At 43.7% G+C, this 22451-nt stretch overlaps 1 protein-coding gene across 4 annotated transcripts in view; it reads left to right on the forward strand.

The window, feature by feature from the left end:
* Positions 1-971: 971 nt before the first annotated feature.
* cbfa2t2 (CBFA2/RUNX1 partner transcriptional co-repressor 2) overlaps positions 972-22451 on the forward strand; it is a 30650-nt gene continuing 9170 nt past the window's right edge. The window contains exons 1-7 of one of the 4 annotated variants that reach the window (XM_052075834.1): positions 972-1304; positions 4314-4560; positions 5261-5310; positions 16000-16182; positions 16883-17124; positions 17215-17304; positions 22186-22370. In XM_052075834.1, the coding sequence (XP_051931794.1) occupies positions 4457-4560; positions 5261-5310; positions 16000-16182; positions 16883-17124; positions 17215-17304; positions 22186-22370 (854 nt within the window). In that variant the 5' untranslated portion in view covers positions 972-1304; positions 4314-4456. Of the gene's footprint in view, positions 1305-4313; positions 4561-5260; positions 5311-11828; positions 12350-15999; positions 16183-16882; positions 17125-17214; positions 17305-22185; positions 22371-22451 lie in introns of those variants that run through there. The other 3 variants (XM_052075835.1, XM_052075838.1, XM_052075836.1) reach the window with 3 other exon arrangements.

Consider the following 22451-nt stretch of genomic DNA (forward strand, 5'->3'; position numbering starts at 1 on the left):
AAGAAAAAAAACAAAAAAGTAAAGGAGTCTCCCATTGTTGTCTTGTTGGGGATTATGATTTTATTGTTTTGAAGTCTCCTGCTTCTTCACTTTTGAGTGTTATGGACACTGAAACATTGTACTGCACAGTCTCCGCTTTGCTGCGACATTCCATTTTTCTAACTGTCCTCAGTTTTATCTTTCATGTGATTTGTTGGGATCTTGCACCGACTGACGCTTTCAAAGCGTCAGGCTTATTTTGGATGTACTGGGCAGTGTCATAATCTGTCTCCACGTTGCTGCAGCGCACTGTTTTTGAATTCAACTTGGATAAGATTTGGGGAGAAGTACAGCGAATAATGTACGGTATGTATCGATGGATTGGTGGGGGACCCTCATTGTCCCCCACTGTTTAAGCGGTGATTCGTTTTAGCTATTTGTCTGGTCTGATGATTACACGATACAATATTCAATCATTGAATGTTGTAGCGTTTGTAGAGGCCTTCCACATGTTGCGTGTGTCATCAAAACTAATCCACATTGAATTGCAAAAGTAAAGAGTGGGGATCTTGGGAGGGACTCCTAAACGGCCGCTATTTAGCTCCACCTGCATTGTCTCCTTGCGTGCATAAATCAACCAGCGATTTAAGGTTAACTTGCGCGGGGGTCGAGGGGCAGGATAAGAGGCGAAGAGACCCCACCCTCAGGACAACACAATAGGTTGACTGCATTAAGGGCTGAGACAAGAAAAAAAGGGGGGCGGGGTCACACAATCACACGCATGCAGATGCTCACGCTTTTGTCACCCTTGGCCCTGCTTCTTGTTTGGCCTTTAGGTGCCAAAACAATTAGTTATGTTAATTGCGAGGTCCATCTCGGTCAATGAAGGCACTACTGGATGCTTCCTTGGCCAGGAGCCACACTGTGAGGAGGGGGGTAGTGACGTCACACTCTGTGGGAAATTGTGGGCGGGGTCTTAAGGCGCGAGAGGCAGGGTCTGCCCTGCGCCGGGTGAGAGGAAGCTCAGAATCTGCGAATCCGCACGCGGAGGAGGAAGCACAGTCGAGCGGACGTCGAGACGAAAAGGCTCACAGCGAAGAGGGAGAAGGGACGTGAACGCACCACAGCATTGAACACATGCGCGTGCTTGTCGATCCATCTGGGTGCCATCTGCGTTCTTACATTTCTGGGAATGCAAACAGACGCTTGACACATGCGGGAGAGGCGTACAGCAGCGGATAAGTGCGAAGAAAAAGAAGCCACAAGTGCAGCTTTTTGACTTTCTCTGCAGGACTTTGGACGCGTTGGACTCTACTGGAGAGGCGGTAGGAGCAAAAACGGCTTCCAAATGCGTTGCGATGCGTGCACGCGTGTGTCTTTTTCCGTCAGTGTTTTTGTGTGTGTGCTCCTGTGCTGCCCTTCGCCGTGCAGATGGTGTCGCCTCATCCTGTCCTATTTATCCCCCCATCCTTGTCCACTGAGCTAATGAGGAATTAATGTACAGTGCAATACAATCTGTTGCCGGTGGCTGCCTTGTTCCTAAAGAAAAAAAAACGAGTCAAAGGAGATCGTAAACGAAATTAATTAATAATTGACCGTTGTGCTGAAGTAACATGTTAACACGCGGCCATAGAAGTGTAAAAATAATTCAGGAGTAATATCCACCCTGTCTGTGCCTGGGAGGTGAGTCTGGTCACACAAAATACAACTCATTCCCCCGTACCAAAGAAGTTACCTCCGCTATTGTCCAAATAATAAACAATAAATTAACAAAAGGGTCACCCTGATTTTACGCAGATGCCCAGTCTGAGATTATTTCTTGTGTCTGCGGGGCATGTCTCTTCACATGCATCAACTGAGTGAACACAAAAAAGTTATTGAAACGTAAAAAAAAAAATCAATGATGTACATTTCCAATTTATTGTCATTTGAAAACAATATATTACTGATGTAAATACATTTTGATGGCAGATATTACTGCGTATGGCTGGGTGGTGAGTCTCCGCATAAAGTGCAAACACAACTCAATACTTAATTAACTCTTGGAATCTGTGTGGCAGACGAGGAAATGATTGCCTGTCCTGTGAGGCGAGTTTTTTCTAATAAAACACAAAAAAAAGAAGTTACCCATTCCGCAACTGTATCACAATTGACTCTTAAATTAAATATTTGCTATCTGGCGTTGTGCCACGGATGCTCCGAGGGAGATTATCGTCCGTGTCTGGGAGGAGAGTCTCTTCCTCTCTCTTGTATTTTCCATGAAACGTTCCTCAAATTCAAAAAATGTATGATGTTAGGGGCACTGGAATTCTGAGGTTCCATTTACTGACACTTACTTGGTCTCCCTTAACTTGTTATGTCTTGTGAACTCCTTATTTGCCCCTCCGCAAAGCCCCCCCCCAAAAAAAAATTAAACCCCTTCACCTTGCAGTCTCGATTGATGTCACGTGAGAAAGAAATAAAAGCGCTTTGACCCCCCACACCCCTCAGCTGTCATTTGCTCCCAAATAGCCATCACTTTGATTTTCCACGTGGCAAGCAGAGCTGAAGAAAGCAGTCCAGGGGAAAAGACACATGAGAATCTGTTGCGTGGTATCCAGGGGATATGGACATGGAGCGGGCTTTGCATCTTATGCATCAAGCTGTTACACAACTCTAGTTTTTGTATGGTGCCAAAGGAATTTTATTTTCAGTTAAAAAAAAAAAGTCCTGATTCATGACCCAAACCCAACGGTCTCCGATCAGTTTTTAAACGGATCCAGTGCAATATCGGGAACACAGAGAATTTGAGGTTGTTGTTACTTTGCATGGAATCGAGGAGGTCGTGTGTTTGTGTTGGGTGTGGAAGGGGGGCACTCGAGTGGGTGCGGGTTCGATTGGGAAAACACAGAAGGGACCTGGCTAGCGTCACACCGGCCCTGTTCAGCAAGGAGATAGGAGCGACGAACTGTCGGCCGAACCAGTACGCCCCGCAACCCCCTGTCTGGTTCACTGGCCAGCGTCAGCCTCCTGACAGCACCGGTTGTTGTGTGGAAAAGCAGGACAGGCCGAATGACTCACACAAAATACGTACTTGGTCGAATTTCCAACTCGAAGGAAGTAACAGCGCTTGAATCATTGATTCCCTCCTTGTAGATTTGAGAGCTTTCAGTTGAGGCAAAGAGCGAAAAAGTCACTCTCGCCCCAGTCGGATGCTCCGAGAAAAAGACCAATAAGATGACAGATTTTGAGCAACATCCACTATTCATAACTACATCATCAAATAAAAATAAGGGAAGAAAATCATCAATTTTTTTGAAAATCCTCAAAATCAAAATGAAATCCAAATTGTCGAAACATTTGGTCATTTCAAATACAAATACTGGCCTCGTTGGAGGTCTTGTTCAAGCACTGCCATTTTCATTGGTCTATTGATGTCCGATCTGCTTTCACAAAGGGTAGTCCTCACTTTTTGTTTACCACTGTCAGCAAAGTCGTTTATGTTGCTCATATGCTTACGAATGCTGGAACAGTGCACATGTGCTTAGCTGGTCTACCTGAAAGTCGAGAGATCCCCTGTCCAATTTTGTTTTGAGTCTGCGTGGTTCTTCTCCAGGTACAATCCAAACGCGTAGATATTAGATTCTTAAAGACTCTTTAAGTTGCCAACAGGTGCGATTGTGAGTATAAATTGTCATTTGTCTAAATTGGTCATTTGATTGACCGGCGGCCACTTGAGAGTTTTCCCTGGACTCGCTCGCCAAATCTCAGCGGACTCTTTAAATGTCTTTCAGCCTGAATGTAAATGTGACTGGTGACCATTCCTGGGTGGAATTTCTTGCACAAAATGTCAGTTGGGATTGGCTGCGACTCACCTGTGATGCCAATGAGGAGCAACTGCGATCGAAATGGATTGAAAAATGTTGATTTTTGTGGTAGTGGTTTTGTTTAGTATTCCACTATCATCTCTGTCTGGTAAAGTTCTCTTTGGACTGCATAGGTGTTCTGTTATTCTTTCACGTTGACGTTTTCTTGCCACGTTCCCTGAAGCAAAGCTTTCCCCACTAAAAAAAAAAAAAAAGCAAACCACCATAAACCTCCCCTATAAACAAAAGAGCTGATGTACACATCACCCCCCACTACCAAAATCACCACCCACGTCCTCTTTTTTTTTTTCCTGCAAACATAGGCACATACGTATATACCCCGTGGAGCAGCTGCTTTAGAAGCGGGGATGCAGGAAATGCTCTATTAGTTCCAGTGGCAAGGCCTGTGATATCTGACCCCCAAGGATGGCGATTGGATTCGCTAGCGTGTCGGGAAAACACCCTTGTCATGTCAATACTCGCCAACAGCTTCCCAAAGACGATGGCTTCAGGCGGTGGGGTTGAAGTGGAGGCTGTGTGTCGGACAGGATCCAGCAATCCCGCTGACACCATGCACGGTGACCTGGTGACCCTTAGCCAGCCCCGCGACTGCCACTCGGTGTCCCGGGAAAATGTTGTTACGGTGTGAAGGAAAAGTTGTGATCAGAGCAAGGACAACTCTGCTGGGTTACAGGAGGCATCATCTTCTTCCTATTTTGGCTTTTTTTCAAATCAGGTCATATCTGCTGATTGTTTTTATTTTATACACACAAACACGCACACACACACACACACACATAATCTCTGCTCCAGTCCAGACATTTAAAAAATGATCAGTTTTTCCTTCTTCAGCCCGGCGATGGATTAACCGGACACACGAGACAGATTGTGCCCCACATCCATGTGGCTTTAACCTTCCTGTTCAGTTTATTTCTCAAGAACTGCAAGACAGAGTGCTCATGGGCATGTTTAATAATCCTCAACTGAGAAAAAAACCTCAACAACAAAATCACAATCGACACAGATAGATTAAAGGCCATTCATAACTCCATTGCAATCAATATTAGGTGCCTGTCCTCTCACAGGGTGTTTAATTTACAGGTTGTTTAAGATACATCTGTATAAATTTGACTTACACCGCCTGTCACAAACCGAGGATCCCCCAATTTGTTGAACACTAGACTTCACACAGATCGGTAGGATTGGCTTTTAAAGTATTTTGCATTTTATGTAAAAACGGTGATTGGTTGTAATGTCAAAATTAGCCGATCGATCAATTGCGTTACTGATCAGATCCGCAAATTAAGACATCACAAGCAAACTCGCTCACTCCAGGGATGTTCTGTGCTGCCATAGTTAACCAGACAAGATGTCTCTTGTTTTTCGATATATTTACAATATTTGTAAACACTTAGTGTTTTTTGTTTTTTTGGCAGGATGGTGTCCAGTGTGTTATTAGCAACTAAAAAGGGGACAGCACTTTCAGGTAAACCATGTTAGGTTTTTGTGTGTCACTCTTGTGGGACTCGGGGAATGCTGACCGGCCTGCAATCGTCTTGAGTGGATTTGTGGGATTGACGCACCTGTACTCTCACTAATCTTAGCCTTGCAAGGACAGACTGTGTGTGTGTGTGTGTGTGTGTGTGTGTGTGTGTCGGCAAGAGTTTATATATAATCTATATATAATTTAGTTTAGGTATTTACAGTATATGCATGTATTTATTTAAAGAAAATTCAGTCACCATGATTTCCACCTAAAAAAAAAAAGACAGAAGGATGTCGTATTCCTTAACAGTGAAATGCTCACCGGGTGCACGAATGTCGATAGCACACACACGCACATCTCTCACGTTCATGTTCATCCTTCACAGCTGTATCGTTTTTCCCCTCCCTAATTTTACGGAGCACAGCTGGCCTCTTTGTTTCGCTTGTCTGTCTTTCCCAGAGGCGTACAGCTGGGCTCCGCTCGCCCACCCGTCAGTTCGCCGAGGGGCTGTGTTACCTAAAGCTCGGCCTCAAGTTTTCAGTTTTGTCTTCCGAGCGGGAGGCTTCTGCCCACAATTGTTGGCCTGGATGAATGTCGAAAAAAGAAATCGGAGGTCTTGTGATGTGAAGTGGGTCAGAAGAGTTTTGAGTAAACACCTTCAGCGTAACCCACGTGGTGATGGCAACATCTGGTCCGCCCCCAATTCCAGAACTAGTCTAGTCCCCTGACAGATGGACTGATCTAGGTCGGTCACTACGTTTTCTGTTCTGCTTTATGAACTATTTTGGATGATCTGTATGTGTGTGGGATTATAGTTTTTTGGTTGAACTGGATTATCTGATTTGAAAAATGCACCGGAATGCACTTCTTGTTCCTTTTTCTGTGGGAAAAGAATGTCTACGTTCCCACTTTAGGTTGCTGGCTCACGGGAATGATAATTGATAGGCAGGATTACCAATTAGCTCTGGAGAGGTGAGAAGACTTGTAACTAGATAGGCATTTAACCCACTAGCCTCTGTGTGTGTGTGTGTGTGTGTGTGTGTGTGTGTGCGTGCACGTGTGCGTGTGCGCGTGCGAGAGAGAAAGGGAGAGAGAGAGAGACAAAGGCAGCACACAACTCCAGGTGTGTGTGGCCAACACAAACACACAACACGCACGTAAAATTTACTGCCACTGCCCAAATCCTGAGCCAGAAGTCTAATATCTCTGATTGGATGGTTTCTGACAGATCTAGAAGTGATTGATAGTCTGGTTCAAGATGCAACTTTCCATTCCCAGATTTCCAGTCATCCATTTTCTCTTTTCTCATCAGGACGTCACCTTGGTCTATACTCGCCGGCGTTTGGCAAGAGAAACGAGGTTCCAATATGAACTGACTGCCTGTCAAATCACAGAGGAAAATTAGACAAACAAGCATTCATGCTCATATTCACACCTTTAGACAATTTAGAGCAGGTGTGTCAAACATACGGCCCGCGGGCCGGAACAGGCCCGTAAATGGGTTCGATCCGGCCCGCGGGATTATTTAAAAGTGAAAAATGCATTAAAGACAGAGAAGGACTATTTTCAATCAAATGCAATTTGTAGATTATACGCGAGGGGGTATACTGTTTTGATCACAGTAGAAGACAACATTGTTTTGATCGGGGAAGAAAACAGCAGTCTCAGTCTGTCACCGAGATAGACCTAACGCAGCAAATGATACGAAAGCGCCAATCAGTGCTTCTTGAGACCAAAACAAAGGAAAGAGATGATATTTTGGGGATTCATAGCACAGTATGGTGTAATGTTAATGGTTCGGCCGAACACTTGACATCTACCGAGTCCGCACGTGGCCCACAATGTCAAATGAGTTTGACACCGCTGATTTAGAGGATTGGTAGAATGTGTAATTTTGAGATTTGTACCCAGCAGAGCCTCTCAACTGTTTGTCAGTGATGCCAACGACTACTTCTCTGTGCGACTTTCCATTTTTTCCATGGGCTCACTTACCTTTCGGCTGATCTGCCAATAGCACGAAAGTGTTTCCCCAAACTTGGTAATGATGCAGTGACGGGTCATCCACCATAGATCCAAGATCCCCAATTTGAGTAGAACCAATCAGTTAAGAAAAGCGAAGTCTCCAAAATGTCTTTCCAGGGAACTGCGAGCTGTTGTTCTGGTTCAGTTGGTTTGCTCATTTGACTTTTTTTTTTCTTGCGCAGAAAAGAACCTCTGGAGTCTTAGAAACTAGATTTACAGACGTACTTTACCCTTTAAATAAATGCGTGATTTGATTTTGGCAAAAACTTAGCTCCCCCCCTGATGTCCAGAGATGTGAGGATTTTACCGGCGGTATGTATCACTTCAACATACAATGCTGCCTTGAAATACAAGTGACTCGGATTTCAAGTTTTTCGAGATTTGCGCCATCGTTTGACAAATGTTTGCGTAGATTCCAAACGCTGTATGTTGGCAGTCCCATAAATCGCTACACAGCAAAAAGCTGTTTGGTAGACACAGTGATATATATATATATTTTTTTTTAAAAGAAGCTTCAAGCTGTTTATTGTCACTCCGGTTGATGTTTACTGTCAAACTAAACATAAAACAAAAAGAATTATGCCTTGGGCATTTAAAACAATAACATACCTTGGCCTCTCCTGCTGCCAGCATAATTCTAATGCTAAATAAAAGCTATGCTGCGGTGCTTTAACTGTTTTAAGCACTGAATTAATTCAACACAAACATTGACCAGACAATACAACAGGAATCACAGTCATATATTTTTTAGATTTAGATTCTGCACAGAATGACATATGAATGTTGTACTGATGAGCCGAGGGAGGACTTGAGATGTGCCAGCGAACGGTATATCTGTCTATTTGCCACCAGTCGGCCAAGGCGTGCACACCAGAAAGAGCACCGCAACGGGTATTCAATTGCTAGTGTCAGAATAGCCATTTAATTTTCACTTATAGGCTTAAACCGGTTTTATTCTTCCTGTGGTCCTGGTTGTAATACCTAATAAACTGTACCAAACGCACGTCAAGTCCGTCAGTTGGTGGACAGAATTCTTAAACCGTATTGGGGTTTACCTTTTGTAATCGTACCATGGCTAACCAAAATACATTCCCTCCCAGCTCTTCTTCCCGCACCGCCTGACCTCATGTGCAACACCGTGCAATCCTCCCCTGCTTCCAGAACATCACTGTGCTTTTTTTGCTTCCCCGCTCCCCACTTTTTTTTTTTTTAGTTTAATGGATAACGTCTGTGTGCCTCTCCAATGGCCTCTCGCAGTTCCTCTCCCACTAAGTACAATTCCATCCCTGGGTTCCTTTTCTTTCCACAATACACGGCATGCTGCATTACAGCTGTGTTTTTCTAATCATCCCACCGAGCGACGAGGTTACGCGAGGGCTTCTTCTCGCTCCATGACCACATCTGTGCTTTCTCACATGGAAGTCGTACCAACATTTGTATCCTGACTTATTGTCCTTCACCTGATTTTGTCTTTATCCTCCCCTACTCCTCTCTGATTTCTTATCCTCTGGCACAGCCCGATACTTTTCTCACCTTTAAATATCTCGGCCGTGCGGCAAGGCCGCCTCGTGCCCCTCCCTGGGCCTGAGCGAAGAGAGTGTCGTGTTGACGTTGGGCTTGCGCCAAATATGTAGTCCATGGCGCAGGAAGGCGGTTGCCGGAGCCAAGAAAAACAGCCTGGCTTAGAGTCTGACAGCCATGCTTGTCTTTCTGATGAAACCAAATGAAAACAGTATTTTCTACCCTTGTTCCTGAGCCTACCCCGCGCCTGCTCTCCATCTGCCTCTCCCTGCTCGCACCAAACCAACAAAACTTCTCCAGTCTTAGCGCGAGTCAGCACGACTGCACCTTCTGAAAAGGTGCTCCTGTGATATGATGCAATGGCCCGTTTGTGACCAGCAAGGTCTTTGACCCGGACCTGACGTAAACTAAACCCCTTAGAAACTGCCAAAGTGGAATGATAGGAATCAGTGGCCCTGATGAACTGTTGGACTGCACAATATGAATGTAATGTGCCAAGAGCCATGGCCAGCTGGGACCCCCAACAGTCACCTGTGAAGGGAGATGTGGAGGGTTGGGGGCAGGGGATGCTCCAATGAGCCAATCCCCCCCCCCCCCCACCCTAGTGCCCCCGCCCTCTTAGTGAGCGATTGTGAGCACATGGAAGGCTGGGAGGGGGTTGGAGGGGGAGATTGTCGCGAGGCACGAGGACGACTGAATGCGAGCGAGTGGACTTAAATGCCAAGCAGACAAAGGCCGCACCTGGTCCCCGTCCGTCCATGCACAAGCACCACAATACGGCACACATCTGTTCCTCCGGAGCGTGCTCCCTCTTGACCTCGGCACACACCACACTCACACGTCGAAACACACACGTGTTGTCAACACAAGCATCTCCAACCATTTCCACTTGACAGCGCGTGATCTTCTCGTGTCAGGTTGTTGTCGTCCTAACCTTCGCAGCCATTCGACGTGTCGGTGAGCGCTCTGGTTTCAAAGGCCTTTTTGGGATGTGTGGTGGTGTCACCTTTCTCAGAAAGAGACATACGTCGCCTTTGCTTCTTTCGAGCGAGTTTACAGTGGTGCCACGTCACAACTGCTCAGTAAACTGCTGTAACATTAATCTTCAACATTTGCCCACGGGGGGCTTAATAGAAGGTAGATAAAATCCAATATAGTAGAGAAAACGAATGGAAAAAAATTCAATGGTGAACAATAAAACACGCTTAGAAGTATTGTTTTGGTGTTTGTCTACATTTGTTGCTGCAGCATTTGTATTCAGGCAATTCCATGCAGGGGGGGTAACAACAAAACACGATGAGCACTCATGTAAGAGCTGTTGTTGGCCGCAGCTCACGGACTCTGTGATGTCACACGCAAGTCCACTCGACCCCGCCTCCGCAAGGCACACTCAGACACCCCGATACGTACCAATGCTGCAGTTTTGAATGTAAAAATGTTTTTTTTATCATCCGGCCTCTGTATTTTGATGATTTTCAACTATTGTAAGTTGTTAGACAACATATCTCCCGTGCTAAATGAGTTCACTTAAAATGCCTGGTTTAATTTATTGCAGCTCCCCCAAAATATCATATGCCGCTTTCTATCAAAAACATAGTTGGACACAACAGTCTGACACTCCTCTATGTATGGTCCTATTATTTTATAACAATCTGCTGGGTGCTGCTATAGCACATGAACTTCCCCTCTGGTGATCGTTTGGAGACGATTTAATTTAATTCGAAATCTAAACATTCGTCGGTTGTACAGCTTTTGGAATTGTTGACAGATTGACAGATTTAAGATGAAATTTGGTGTATCTGAGTCCTCCCAAGTCTTCCCCGCGCTGTGTCCCTAATGAGTGGGGCCTGCGTTGCATCAATTCTTACCTCATCACCAAAAGGGCAGCCGAGAGATAACGACACACAGACACCCTCTGAAAGTCAACTTTGGAGTGAAACCATAAGCGCGATAAACCCAGCATGTCTCATTGTGTGACAGATATGCCGACTTCTTGCGTTTGCCTCAATTAACATTCAAATGGGGCAGTCACTCGGAGGCTGCGGGACTGTTTTTTTCCACCTTGTTCGAGGCAATGACATGTTTTAATGCGCACGTGCGTCACCTGAAGCTGAACAAACAAGCAGCACCTGGCTAGCAACCAGGGGACACATGTGCGTTCCCTTCAGGTTGCCAGGGTAACAATCGTTAGAAGCGCATGTAAGCCCAAGTAACCTTATAATAAGATGCCAGACGATGACTTTGGCTTTGTTTTCTGTATTCGAAGTGAATAGAAAGAAGACAAAAATCCTCCTAAGAATTTCAACGTGGTTGTTGCACGCGACTCTCCTCTCAGGTGTATCCGGCCACATGAAGTCACGCAACCGTGCAGGCTCATCTAATTGGCCCACACCTGAGGCCCCCTGTTGTCTTTTTCAATTTTCAAGATGTGAGAGACGTTACATGTCGAGCTTACTGCTTGTGCAGTGCGCTGCGTACTTCACACAAACGACACACCACGCCAGATGCATAACTATTGGTGTTGTAATACCAGGATTGACCTGTGAGAGGCAGCATGGTGCCACAGGGCATCCACACTGCTGTAGCAGCAATAGAAGAAGAATTAGAAGCAGCTAGGCCAGGGTTGAGGACACTTGTATACTCAAGGGCCACATTTGAGCTTTAAAATGGCAATGCAGTGAAAATATGTTTATTTTAATACCAAAAAGAGTTGAGTCTTATATTTATATTATCCAAATAAATACCCAGTGGATAAATGTATAAAACTATATGTACTGTGGATAAATCTACGTCCTGTTTTCGAATACAAGGATGGACATTTAAACCTCTTTTCCTGATTCACCAATTAATTGACAAAATTGACAGATTAATCGATTATTAAAACTAGTTGCTCATTCTCCTTTTTAAAAATACCTGATTATTGATTAACCAAACAAAATAAATTTTTACTGGTAAATGCATGTAATTTTTTCTTTTACAATTAAAAAAAATATATGTTACAGTAGTAACAATTATTCAGCTGAGGAATTAGAGATGCATGAATACAATATCATAAAAATGAACACAGTACCTTTTCCAATCATTTACAAATGCCGCTTTGTCCACCCCTTCTGCTAGACTAACTTAACTTCTCGCCACTTCTATTCTATCGTGATGAAAGAAATTGTGCAAGACGCTACAGAAACATTCAACGCACGGAGTTGCTTTTTGTGTTTGGGAAGCAAGCTTCCTGATTGGTTAGCGTTCTCTTTTTTACGTCAAATTCTTTGGCTCCGCCCAACTCGGTGTTGACCACATGACCACATGTTGACCATTGTGAATATTGACCAGCTTTCACTTTAAAGATTGTCGTCCGCTCGCTTGTACAGAGCAGATTGTGGTTGATAAAATTACGCAACACATACCGCGCTCGAGGTTAATCGCTCACCGGATCATCTTTTAGCGACATCCGATCATTGGACCTTCGATGACCTGGATCAGGAAATGCTCAAATTTGGTTTGTGATTATTGGTTTGCGTGTAAACTGCTTTGAGACGTGTTGTGTGATCTCAGTGTTGACATGAAGGCTGTATGCTTCGTTGATTGTGTTATTAAGATGTCAGTCTAATTTCCTGACCATACACAAGTATGTGTGTGTGTGTGTCTGTGTGTGTGTGTGCTGCAGGCTGCATCCCGCTGTGCACTGGCACTGCATACATATTCGTGTGTGAGTGTGTGTGTTCGTTCTTCCTGCACCCCTTGTTGGTGAACAGGTGGAGCGATGGCAGCCAAGCCACAGTGTGTAGTCGTAGACGAAGCGGGCTGAACAGTCAAAGATGTTGCATGCGCACGGCAGATGGGCAGCAAGAGAGGGAGGAGGGAAGGGAAAGGGGCAGAAATGTGGATGCCACAAGCTTGCGCATCAATATTTTTATGTAATCATATCGTATCATATTCAATGGATGTTTTGAATATCCTGCATAATTTGTATTGCAATGCTCGTGATACGCTGCCCCTTGCTATTGATTGACAACGTATGCCCTATCTTGTGACGGACACTGCATAAATTGCACAAAAGAGTTGAGTAATACTAATATTTGTTATTATTGTGCCATCATATTTTAATACTTGATATATATTGTAGAAACTAATTATAATACAGATTTTACAAGAGAAATTATGTGATTAGGATGTACAAACAAATCAAATTTACAATCCATCAGTCTTCCGCTTATCCGGGTTTGGGGGCGGCAGCTTTAGTGGGGAAGCCCAAACTTCTTCCAGCTCTTCCTGAGGGGATCCCAAGGCGTTCCCAGGCCAGCAGGAAGACATAATCGGTGGAGGTCAACAGCGCACAAATCCCCACTATATACATAGTGTTAATGGTTCTCTCTGCGGAGACGACGGATGGTGGACCAGAATTTCTTCGAAGCCGTCTGAGTTTTTGCATCGATGGACGGCAAGGCTGCATTCTGCTTAGCCATCCGCTAACAATCGGCTGCCTTCGGAGTACAACAGGCCAAAAAGGCCCAATAGGACGACTTCTTCAGATTGACGCAATCCCTTCACCATAATGCGCACATACGGACGGATGGATAGATAGATGGATATGGGTGATTCTCACAAAATATAGTCCAACCGGATGATCAAACATTGACCCACTTCGAGAGTATAATCTTTTCAAACCCATCCATCCATCTTCTACCGCTTATCCGGGTCGCGGGGGCAACAGCTTTAGCAGGGATGCCCAGACTTCCCTCTCCCTAGCTACTTCTTCCAGGTCTCCCCGGGGGATCCCGAGGCGTTCCCAGGCCAGCTGGGTGACATAGTCTCTCCAGCGTGTCCTGGGTTTTCCTCGGGGTCTCCTCCCGGTGGGACATGCCCGGAACACCTCACCAGGGAGGCATATTTTCAAACCTTTCCAGTCAATTAGCATATTTCACTGCTTGCAGTCTTACAGATATACTCCACAGATAAATTAAAACAACTTGACTAAGATTTGTGCTGTCGTTTTCACCCGAATGTATTTTGATTGGTGAAAAATCGCCATCCCAACTGCTTCCTCTTCTTGACATGACAACACAGAGCTCTTTATAAGCCTCAAATGCATCCGCTAAAATGGCAGAATGTCAATGCAACACAATCGGTTTCATTGTGTCTCGCGCTGTCCATCATGTGACAATACATTGGCAGGAATTTTAAAAAAAATGTGTGTGTGTGTGTATATATATATATATATATATATATATATATATATATATATATATATAGCTTCGGTTCATTTGCTTATGTATCCAGCCGACCATCTACTACAATAATGTCCTGGATACTTTGAACAGAATGACTTTGGTAGATTGAACCAAAAATTGAAAGGGTTCTGCGCAAAATACATAGTTAACATTTTTAACCTCTTTTTTTTTTAAATCTACGATGACCAGGCAAGCTATACTGTACGTCAATACATTATTTCACTCTAGTCAACAGGATTTGAAAAGCGTAGAGTTTAGCTGCAGTCATTACGTACTTTGCGAAGCGAACGTTGATGATGAAATACTGTTGACTTGACATGATTAGAAGGTATCTGACACTCTGTTTTAAATGTACAGTACATTCATTTTATTCCACATTCTATATGCAAATAATATCCCAAGTAAGTAAGGCAAGTATTACATTTCAATTTCATGTCAATATCCATAATATCAAATCTATTGTTTCAGGGTTTATTGATCCTGTGTTAATATGTTGATGATTTTCTCCAGGATCGCGAATGGGAAAATATTTGTGTTGCAGCTTTCGGAGGTTCGGATCCTCATGCCCTCGTGAGAGCCAACTCTGTCTCCATTGTTATGCGTGGCCCACTCACATCCTAAGGCCTCCATCTTTATAAACTTGGGAACCTGTTGCACAAGGCCGCGTAGAGTTCATCGGCCATGAAAGAGACATAAAGGGTGCCATTGAAGGCGAGGCCACTCGGAAAGAGCATGAAACCACATTTAAAAGGCCTTCTCCAAGGTTGAACTTCGACCCCCGCCGGGCCTTGCGTGTCTATTAATCGTCCTTTCTTGAAGCACTTAAAAAAGTCTGATCCACTTCTAAATGGAGATGCCGGTGGTTGAGGCGGGGGTCGCGGGGGGGGGGGGGGGGGGGGGGGTCAAAAGGGAGGGAGGGAAGGGTGTTGTTGCGCCTCCTCCATGGCGCTGCAGGAAACAAAGGCATCTCCTTATGCCACATAAATGACACCCCCGGTACCCAAACAAGGCCCATGCCCCCTTATCTGGTGGTCTCATTCAGCGGTGATGGCATATTGAAAAGTTGCTATTAACATTCAAAAGCTTTGACGATCTTGTTAGTAAAGCGTGAAATAGTCCCGGCCCCATTTCTCTCTTTTCTTTCTGGCTAACCCCCCCCCCCCCCCCCCCCACTCTCCACTACCCCCTTCTTGGCCGCAACTCTCAATGAAGGGGCATTCTTTGAGGCGCACAATAGCATTCTTTAACATTTCTTCTGTTTGTGATCTGAATGGTCTAGAGTGAGGGGCTAAACTTTAGACATCTGGCTCTTTGATGGAGGGAAAGAGGGAGTGGAGTGGGAGGGGGTTCGATGCCCCGGCATATGACAAGTGAAACTTTTGGTGGTTTTTTAACCCGCCCTTTTACAGGCGTTTTGCAGGTATGCCAATGATGTTCCAATTTGAATTGGGGCGTTAAGTGACTAAAAAGCAAATCAAAAACAAACCAGATGTGAATATACAGTACATTGTCAATCGCTCATTTCCAATTTCAATGCAACTGTTGCATTTGTTTCTGAGAGACAGCAAGAATGGACCTTGGTTCCATTTTCATTGAATCAATTCAGCATAATTCAATCAAATTATTCAATCAAAGATTCAAGTTAACTTTTCTCAATACGTTTTATTCTTTGTTTTTTTTGTTGAGTGTCAGAAATGAGAAAAAGAATCAGACTGCATTATTAACTCCAATACTTCCGATTAGTGCAAAATAGTGCATTACATGTCTCACATGATGTTTCAGGGGAGGTCACATTTTTTTTTAACCATTTTTATGGAGTAAATCAGTTAAAGCTCAAATAGCTCAAATATCCAAGCGTACCAACCTTGCGTAGGAATCTGACCCTAGCTCCATTTAAGTTTGGCCTCATCTCTTGCAGACAGTGGAGAGAAGAAGAGCCCTGCCATGCCCGGTTCTCCTGTGGATGCTAAGACTCATTCCAGATCAGCTCCCAGTAGCAGTAGCAGCAGCAGCAGCAGCAGCGGCGCCGCCATCATCATGCCCCCTCTGCCCTCCATCAACCCAAGCGGCCCCCGCCTGGCCTCCTTCTCCACTACAGCATGTACGTCTTTGTCTTTCAAGGGAAAGCCTGCAAAATGGAAGCACATGTATTTCTGTCATTTCTTTTGCCGAACCAAGCGATGTCACTGAGCAACACGCAAGCAAATAATCGGAGGAGGACAACGCCATGCTCTGTGACAGTTGCATTCAACGCAACAGGGAGAGCTGGGATTATACCGCCAATGAGCTAATTCTGCAAATGAGCTGGGCCATTACGAACAGTTGGCTACAGAAGTCGCAGGATCAGGACATTCCATTGTATGAAATGCATGTTTACCATACTCAGCCGCTTTAGCTTTCCACACTTAGATAATTAGTTGCGTGGTGGCATCACACAAAGTGGCATGCCCCAGAGAGTCTCAGAAGTTGTTCACTGCCTTCCTGTCGTATCAGTGGCATAAAAGTAGAGCGGGCGTTTTTTCGCCTGCCCTTTTCTTGCGGATCTCGTTTACGCACGGCTTCACATATTCAGGTGTGTGACAGCATCACAAAAAGTTACGTGCACAGTGACTCCCAGACGTTAAGAGCCACTCTAAAAACTCCTTGTGGAAAAGTATTGAGATGTTATGCCTGTCACTATAAGTCACTGACAAAAATGTCATTTATAGTATATAAATAATCATTTTCCAACAGACTGGCTTCAGTCCTCCCAGAATCCTTTGCTTCTCTTACAGTCGCCTTTCTTGCCGTTGTCTCCACAGTGACCAACGGTAACCACCATTCGCCACCGACACTCAACGCGGTGCCGTCGCCGCCGCAACGCTACAGCAACGGGCCTTCGTCATCGTCGTCATCGTCGCTGGCCAACCAGCAGTTGCCGGCCACATGCGGAGCGCGGCAACTGAGCAAACTCAAGCGCTTCCTGACCACGTTGCAGCAGTTCGGCAACGACATCTCGCCGGAGATCGGCGACAACGTGCGCAGCTTAGTGCTGGCTCTGGTGGTACGCGTTGTCCCCCACAATTTTTTTTTAAGGATTGGGGACATCGCCATCTCCTTCCAATGTAAATTGACATCTTTTTTGTGATTGTAGAATTCAACCGTGACCATCGAGGAGTTTCACTCGAGGCTTCAGGAAGCCACCAACTTCCCCTTGAGGCCGTTTGTTATTCCTTTTCTCAAGGTAAACATTCACGTTTGACCTTCTCGCCCGCAAAATATGTGTTTGTTTTTGGTTGGTCTACTTCCCTCTTATTTTTAACGAGACTATTTTGATGCTTTGGTTTCATTTGAAAACGCATGACGGGCGCTCAGAGTTCACCTCGACCTTCTCTGTGGCTTACAGGCCACAACATTAGGAACACCTGCACAGTCTGGTGGCATGTTTTGGAGTTATTCTGATTAGCAGGACCAGGACACTCTTTTAAAAATGTCAAACAGAAATGAAATGAAATTGGAATGAAGGAAATATTCAATGAAACAACAACACACTATTATTATGATGGTTATGAGATGATGAGCAGTAGAAGTAGTAATATTAGCATTACTTTTATTATTGTTATTATATGTGTTTAGCTACAGTCAAATAAGACTTTGGATACCATTTTTAGATGCAGTATTTATAAAACATAATTTAAAATATTATAAGATTAAAAATTTTCTTTTTTTTAATATATACTGCACACTGACAGGTTTGGGGAACCCTAGTTAATTACACAATTAAAAATGTAAAAAAATATGAAAAACAATTTTAAAAAGTATTTATTATTATGTGAAATTATTGTTATTGTCATTGTTATTATTAGTATCATCACATACAATAGAATGCAAATCTAATATAGGAACAAAAGTAAAACAAATTCGTATTATTCATATTGGTTATGCTATAGAAGAGTCCAATATGAAAGATCAAATAATCAAAAAATTTATAATAATAATGATTATTTTTATTGTTATTTGTTGTAGTCATAGGAGTATTTCTAATATGAAAACGTTGGGTACCTTATTTACTTAACGTAACTATATTAAAGAACATGCTTGAAAATGTATGTCAATATAAAATATTGAAAAACAAAATAACAATAATAATATATTATAGGGCAGCATGGTCGTTGACTGGTTAGCGCATCCGCCTCACAGTGTAGAGGTCATAGGTTCGTATCTGGCTCCGGCCTCCTTGAGCAGAGTTTGCATGTTCTCCCCGTGCCTGCGTGGGTTTTCTTGGGGTACTCCGGTTTCCTTCCACATTCCAAAAACACGCATGGTCCGTTAATGGAACACTCTATATTGTCCCGGTTTATGATTGTGTGTGTCTGAATGGTTGTGTTAGTCGTACCTAATGAAGTGTCCTCCACCATTCGTCTTGTCTGCTTCCTTTTCAATTCATGGCAGCAGCGAGGTGAATGCACTCGACCCTGTGGCACGTTGAACTGAGCAAACGCTTCCTCAAAATGGTTTAACTCTCATGAATTGCGTACTGACCTGATGCGCAACAGATGACGTTGTGTGTTTAACGGCTCCCCCGAGAACCCTCTTTTTTTTGTAACGGGGGAGACATTTCTTCAAGTGTATACTTTACTTTTAGGGAGCTTCCCTCTCTGTCCCTGAGGCAGCCCGTAAATATTCCCGCGGCGGCTCTTTTCAATATGCGTTTACCTCTCACTCAACTCCATCTGTCCATCCTGAGAGGAGAAAGCTCTGTTGCTTTTGCTAATTTATGACAGAAGGGGGCGGGCTCACAACTTCATTCTAGTAAGAGGAAGAGAAGGTTTTTGGTGGGCAAATAGGACAGGAAGGGGAGCGGAATAGAAATTCGGATATGTGAAACATGCCTATAAAGTCTAACCTTCCACCCCCTCTAATTAAAAAAACGAAAAACATTTATGGGGTGAATGCCACTGTCTTGATGGGCCTTTTCCATCGCGCTAGTGCTCGTACTAATTCCAGATGAGTCCCCAGTTTTGCACCAATTCTTGCTTTTTCCACCAAAGAAGTTGGCTCTAGCTCTAGCACTGGTGCTTGAAACTATTGCTTAAGCTGGCCTTAGTTATTTCTTGGGCCGGACTCGAGCACCAACTACGGCAGGGGCCGGGGTTATCATGACAATCACAGATTTAGAGGACTGACTCCCTGGACACACGGAAGTTTTGCACTAACTGTTGAGCAGAGAACTCTGGCACAATTGTGTCCCACCACAAACGCAATCGCGGATGTGCCCAGATAGCATTCCATCTCCGACTTGTAGCCAACCTTGTGATCATCTACCAATAATTAGGAAAGATATCAGCATCTGCTGAAGACCCTTGTTCGTTTACATATGTGCCCTGCGAATGGCTGGCAAGCAGTTTGGAGAGAACCCCGCCTACCGCCCGAAGACGGCTGGGATAGGCTCCAGCGCGCCTCGCGCCCCTTGTGAGGATAAGCGGATCAGATAATGGATGGATGGATAAGCGTTTGCTGATTGCATGTCCCTGACTGCTCTATACTAAATACAAGTATAAGCGATGCGATGCTAAGTTGCCAATGCGATGCTAACAGCGCATTATTATTTTGTTTTAATTTTATTATTATTAGTAGTAGTAGTAGTATTAATAGCGCAGTCACTCTTGGGTAAACAACGCGTTAAGCAGTGATGTTTGGACGCTCTGCAATGATGTCATCTCCTACTTGGTTCTTGGCTAGTGGAAAACCAAACACGTTCAAACACGTTAAAAGCCAACTAAGCATAGCTCTGGCAATTTTTTATTTTTATTTTTATTTTATTTTTGTGGAAAAGGGGTATGTGAAAGGCGCTCAGCTGCTGAGGCCCCGCCGATCTTGCATCTGCCCCGCCCAAAAAAAAAAGAAAGGAGAAAAAAAACAAGAGAGCATCTCTTCTCAAATGTCCACTGGTTTAGGGGCTGGGGGTTAGAGCCAGACCACCCACTTTTGATTTCGGGGCTTTCAACTTTGTGGAAACAGTATGGGGAAGACCCCTTTGTTTCCAGTCTACAAAGCAAGCAAGACCTTTACAGTCCAACTTTGGGGTTGACTCATGTTTTGATCTTGTACATGGAGAAAAAAAACATCACTCTTCCCCTGTTCTGACTTTCTTTATTGTAGTGTTCCCTAACGTTTATTGCACCAAGGAACATAATTTTACATTTTACACACAAAAAAGAGGGGATACAGTCAAGTATCCCGTCTATAAGAAGATGGGAACGAGTCGTAGACAAAGAAAAAAAAAACATTCAAATGTTTTAAAAAATAATTATGAAATATTTATACAAATTTATATGTTAAGAAAAAAGTTAAACAAATGTAGATTATAAAGTTACTTTTTATTTTAATAACTTGGTTGAAGATTACACCAAAAAGTGAAAAATTAATGTGTCTAAGAATGTTTTTTTTTTGGTCTCTGAATAATCTGGTAACAATCTGAAAGTAGAGAAAAGAAAAAAAGTGAGTAATACAGTTTACGCCCCATTCTTTGTAATATATTTGTCTAGTTTATTGTTCAAACCATAAACTTACCACAAAATATCATCACAAAGCATGTCTAAGAATAGTCTTTTTTGGTCTCTGAATAATCTGGCAACAATCTGAAAGTAGAGGGAAAAAAAGTGAGTAATATACGGCCCTAACCCTTTGTTATATATTTGTCTAGTTTATTGTTCAAATAATAAAAATACCACAACATATCATCACCAAGCAGCATCAAACAAAATCATGAAACTTTTCTTAAAACATTACCCTGTTTCAGGATCAGGCTTTGAGAGGATGGGATTTAAAAAAATAAATAAAAGGCACTGGAAAAGTGCATGTTAAGGCACATGCACACTCTCTACTAACAACCCAGGCTAAACGTAGCTCCTCCCCAACATACACATCTTGTTTCTCAGTTGATATCACGTCAACATACTGTAGTTCCTTTGCACAGTTGTACAGTTGTACTACTTTCCTTTTCGAGATGTTTTTGCCAATTTCATGTGGCATCTCGTTTCAACACAAAAAAATGAAAATAGATAAGTTTTTGATTTTGTGAATAGTGAACCCTGAATATGCAAAAGTTAATTGTACACAATTTAATTGTACCTTCTACCATCCAGTGAAAAAGCATGCACTGTAACTGTCTAGCCTGTCACAGGACATCACAGCAATACATTACTTATAATAAATAAAATAAATAATTTATCATAAATAAAATATAGAATTTACAGAACAATGAAGCGGTGGATAGTTTTCCAGCGTGAACTTGACGATCCATCATGCCACTACTACTGCGATGCATGCCATGTGTCCCAATACTTTGGAAGAAGTGAATGCATTGCTTAAGGAAAGCTCACTCCTGATGGTTTGATCATGCTTCGCAAAACGAAAAAAGAAAAAGCAACTCTTGGGTTTTATTTACTCACCAGAGAGAGGAAGTGGTGTAATTGCAAGCACACCAGGCTCTGCTCCTAATTAAGGATGACGAAGGAAAAAAAAAGGAAGGGGGGGGGGACTGTTGAGGACAGGATGGAGACAGAGAACTTCTGAATAGAAAAAAATCCCTCATACGGGCTTTGGAAGGGTTTGTTGTAAAACTTTTCCAAGATTGTGTGTCAACGTGCATGTCTGTGCTATGACTCAGCGCCCAAATTGTATGCTTACCAATAATGGAAATGTTTTGCCCCACTTGTAATGCAGCACAGAATCGTCAGTGAACAGGCAGTGAGAAAAGGCAGCAGCGTCTCGCCCCCCCCCCCAACCCCCCCCCCCCCCCCCATACATATATCAATAAATAATCTATGTACCAGCAGCAGTGCAATGACAAATATACATGAATAAATGGAATACTGTACTATGCTTTGTATAATGTATCTCCAATAAAAGACAATTCAATACATACCTTGATTCATGGGGTGCGATACGATTTAAGAACGATATATACTGTATTGCCAATTCCAATTGCTTTTCGTGACACCCGAACTATATACAGTATAATGCCTATGAAGATGTGAGTGAACCATAAGCAGCAAAAAGTGGTCAGAAGCATCGTATGTGCCAACTGTCTAAACAGGTTTTCTCCTTTCTAAATCTCCAGGCGAACCTTCCCCTGCTACAGAGGGAGCTGCTCCACTGCGCACGTGCGGCCAAGCAGACCCCGGCCCAATACCTATCCCAGCACGAACACCTCCTACTCAGCACCACCATGGCCTCCTCTCCTGACTCATCCGAGCTTCTCATGGAGCCCTCCGACGCCGCCGTCAAGAGGCCCAGCCCTAGCAGGTGAGCTCGAATGACCGAATTTTTAAGAGCCCCCTGCAATCTGGCGGAGGCCCGTCTGACCAAATCCACCAATGACTTCCA

Source organism: Hippocampus zosterae, chromosome 9, assembly GCF_025434085.1.
Source record: "Hippocampus zosterae strain Florida chromosome 9, ASM2543408v3, whole genome shotgun sequence".
Lineage (NCBI taxonomy): Eukaryota > Metazoa > Chordata > Actinopteri > Syngnathiformes > Syngnathidae > Hippocampus > Hippocampus zosterae.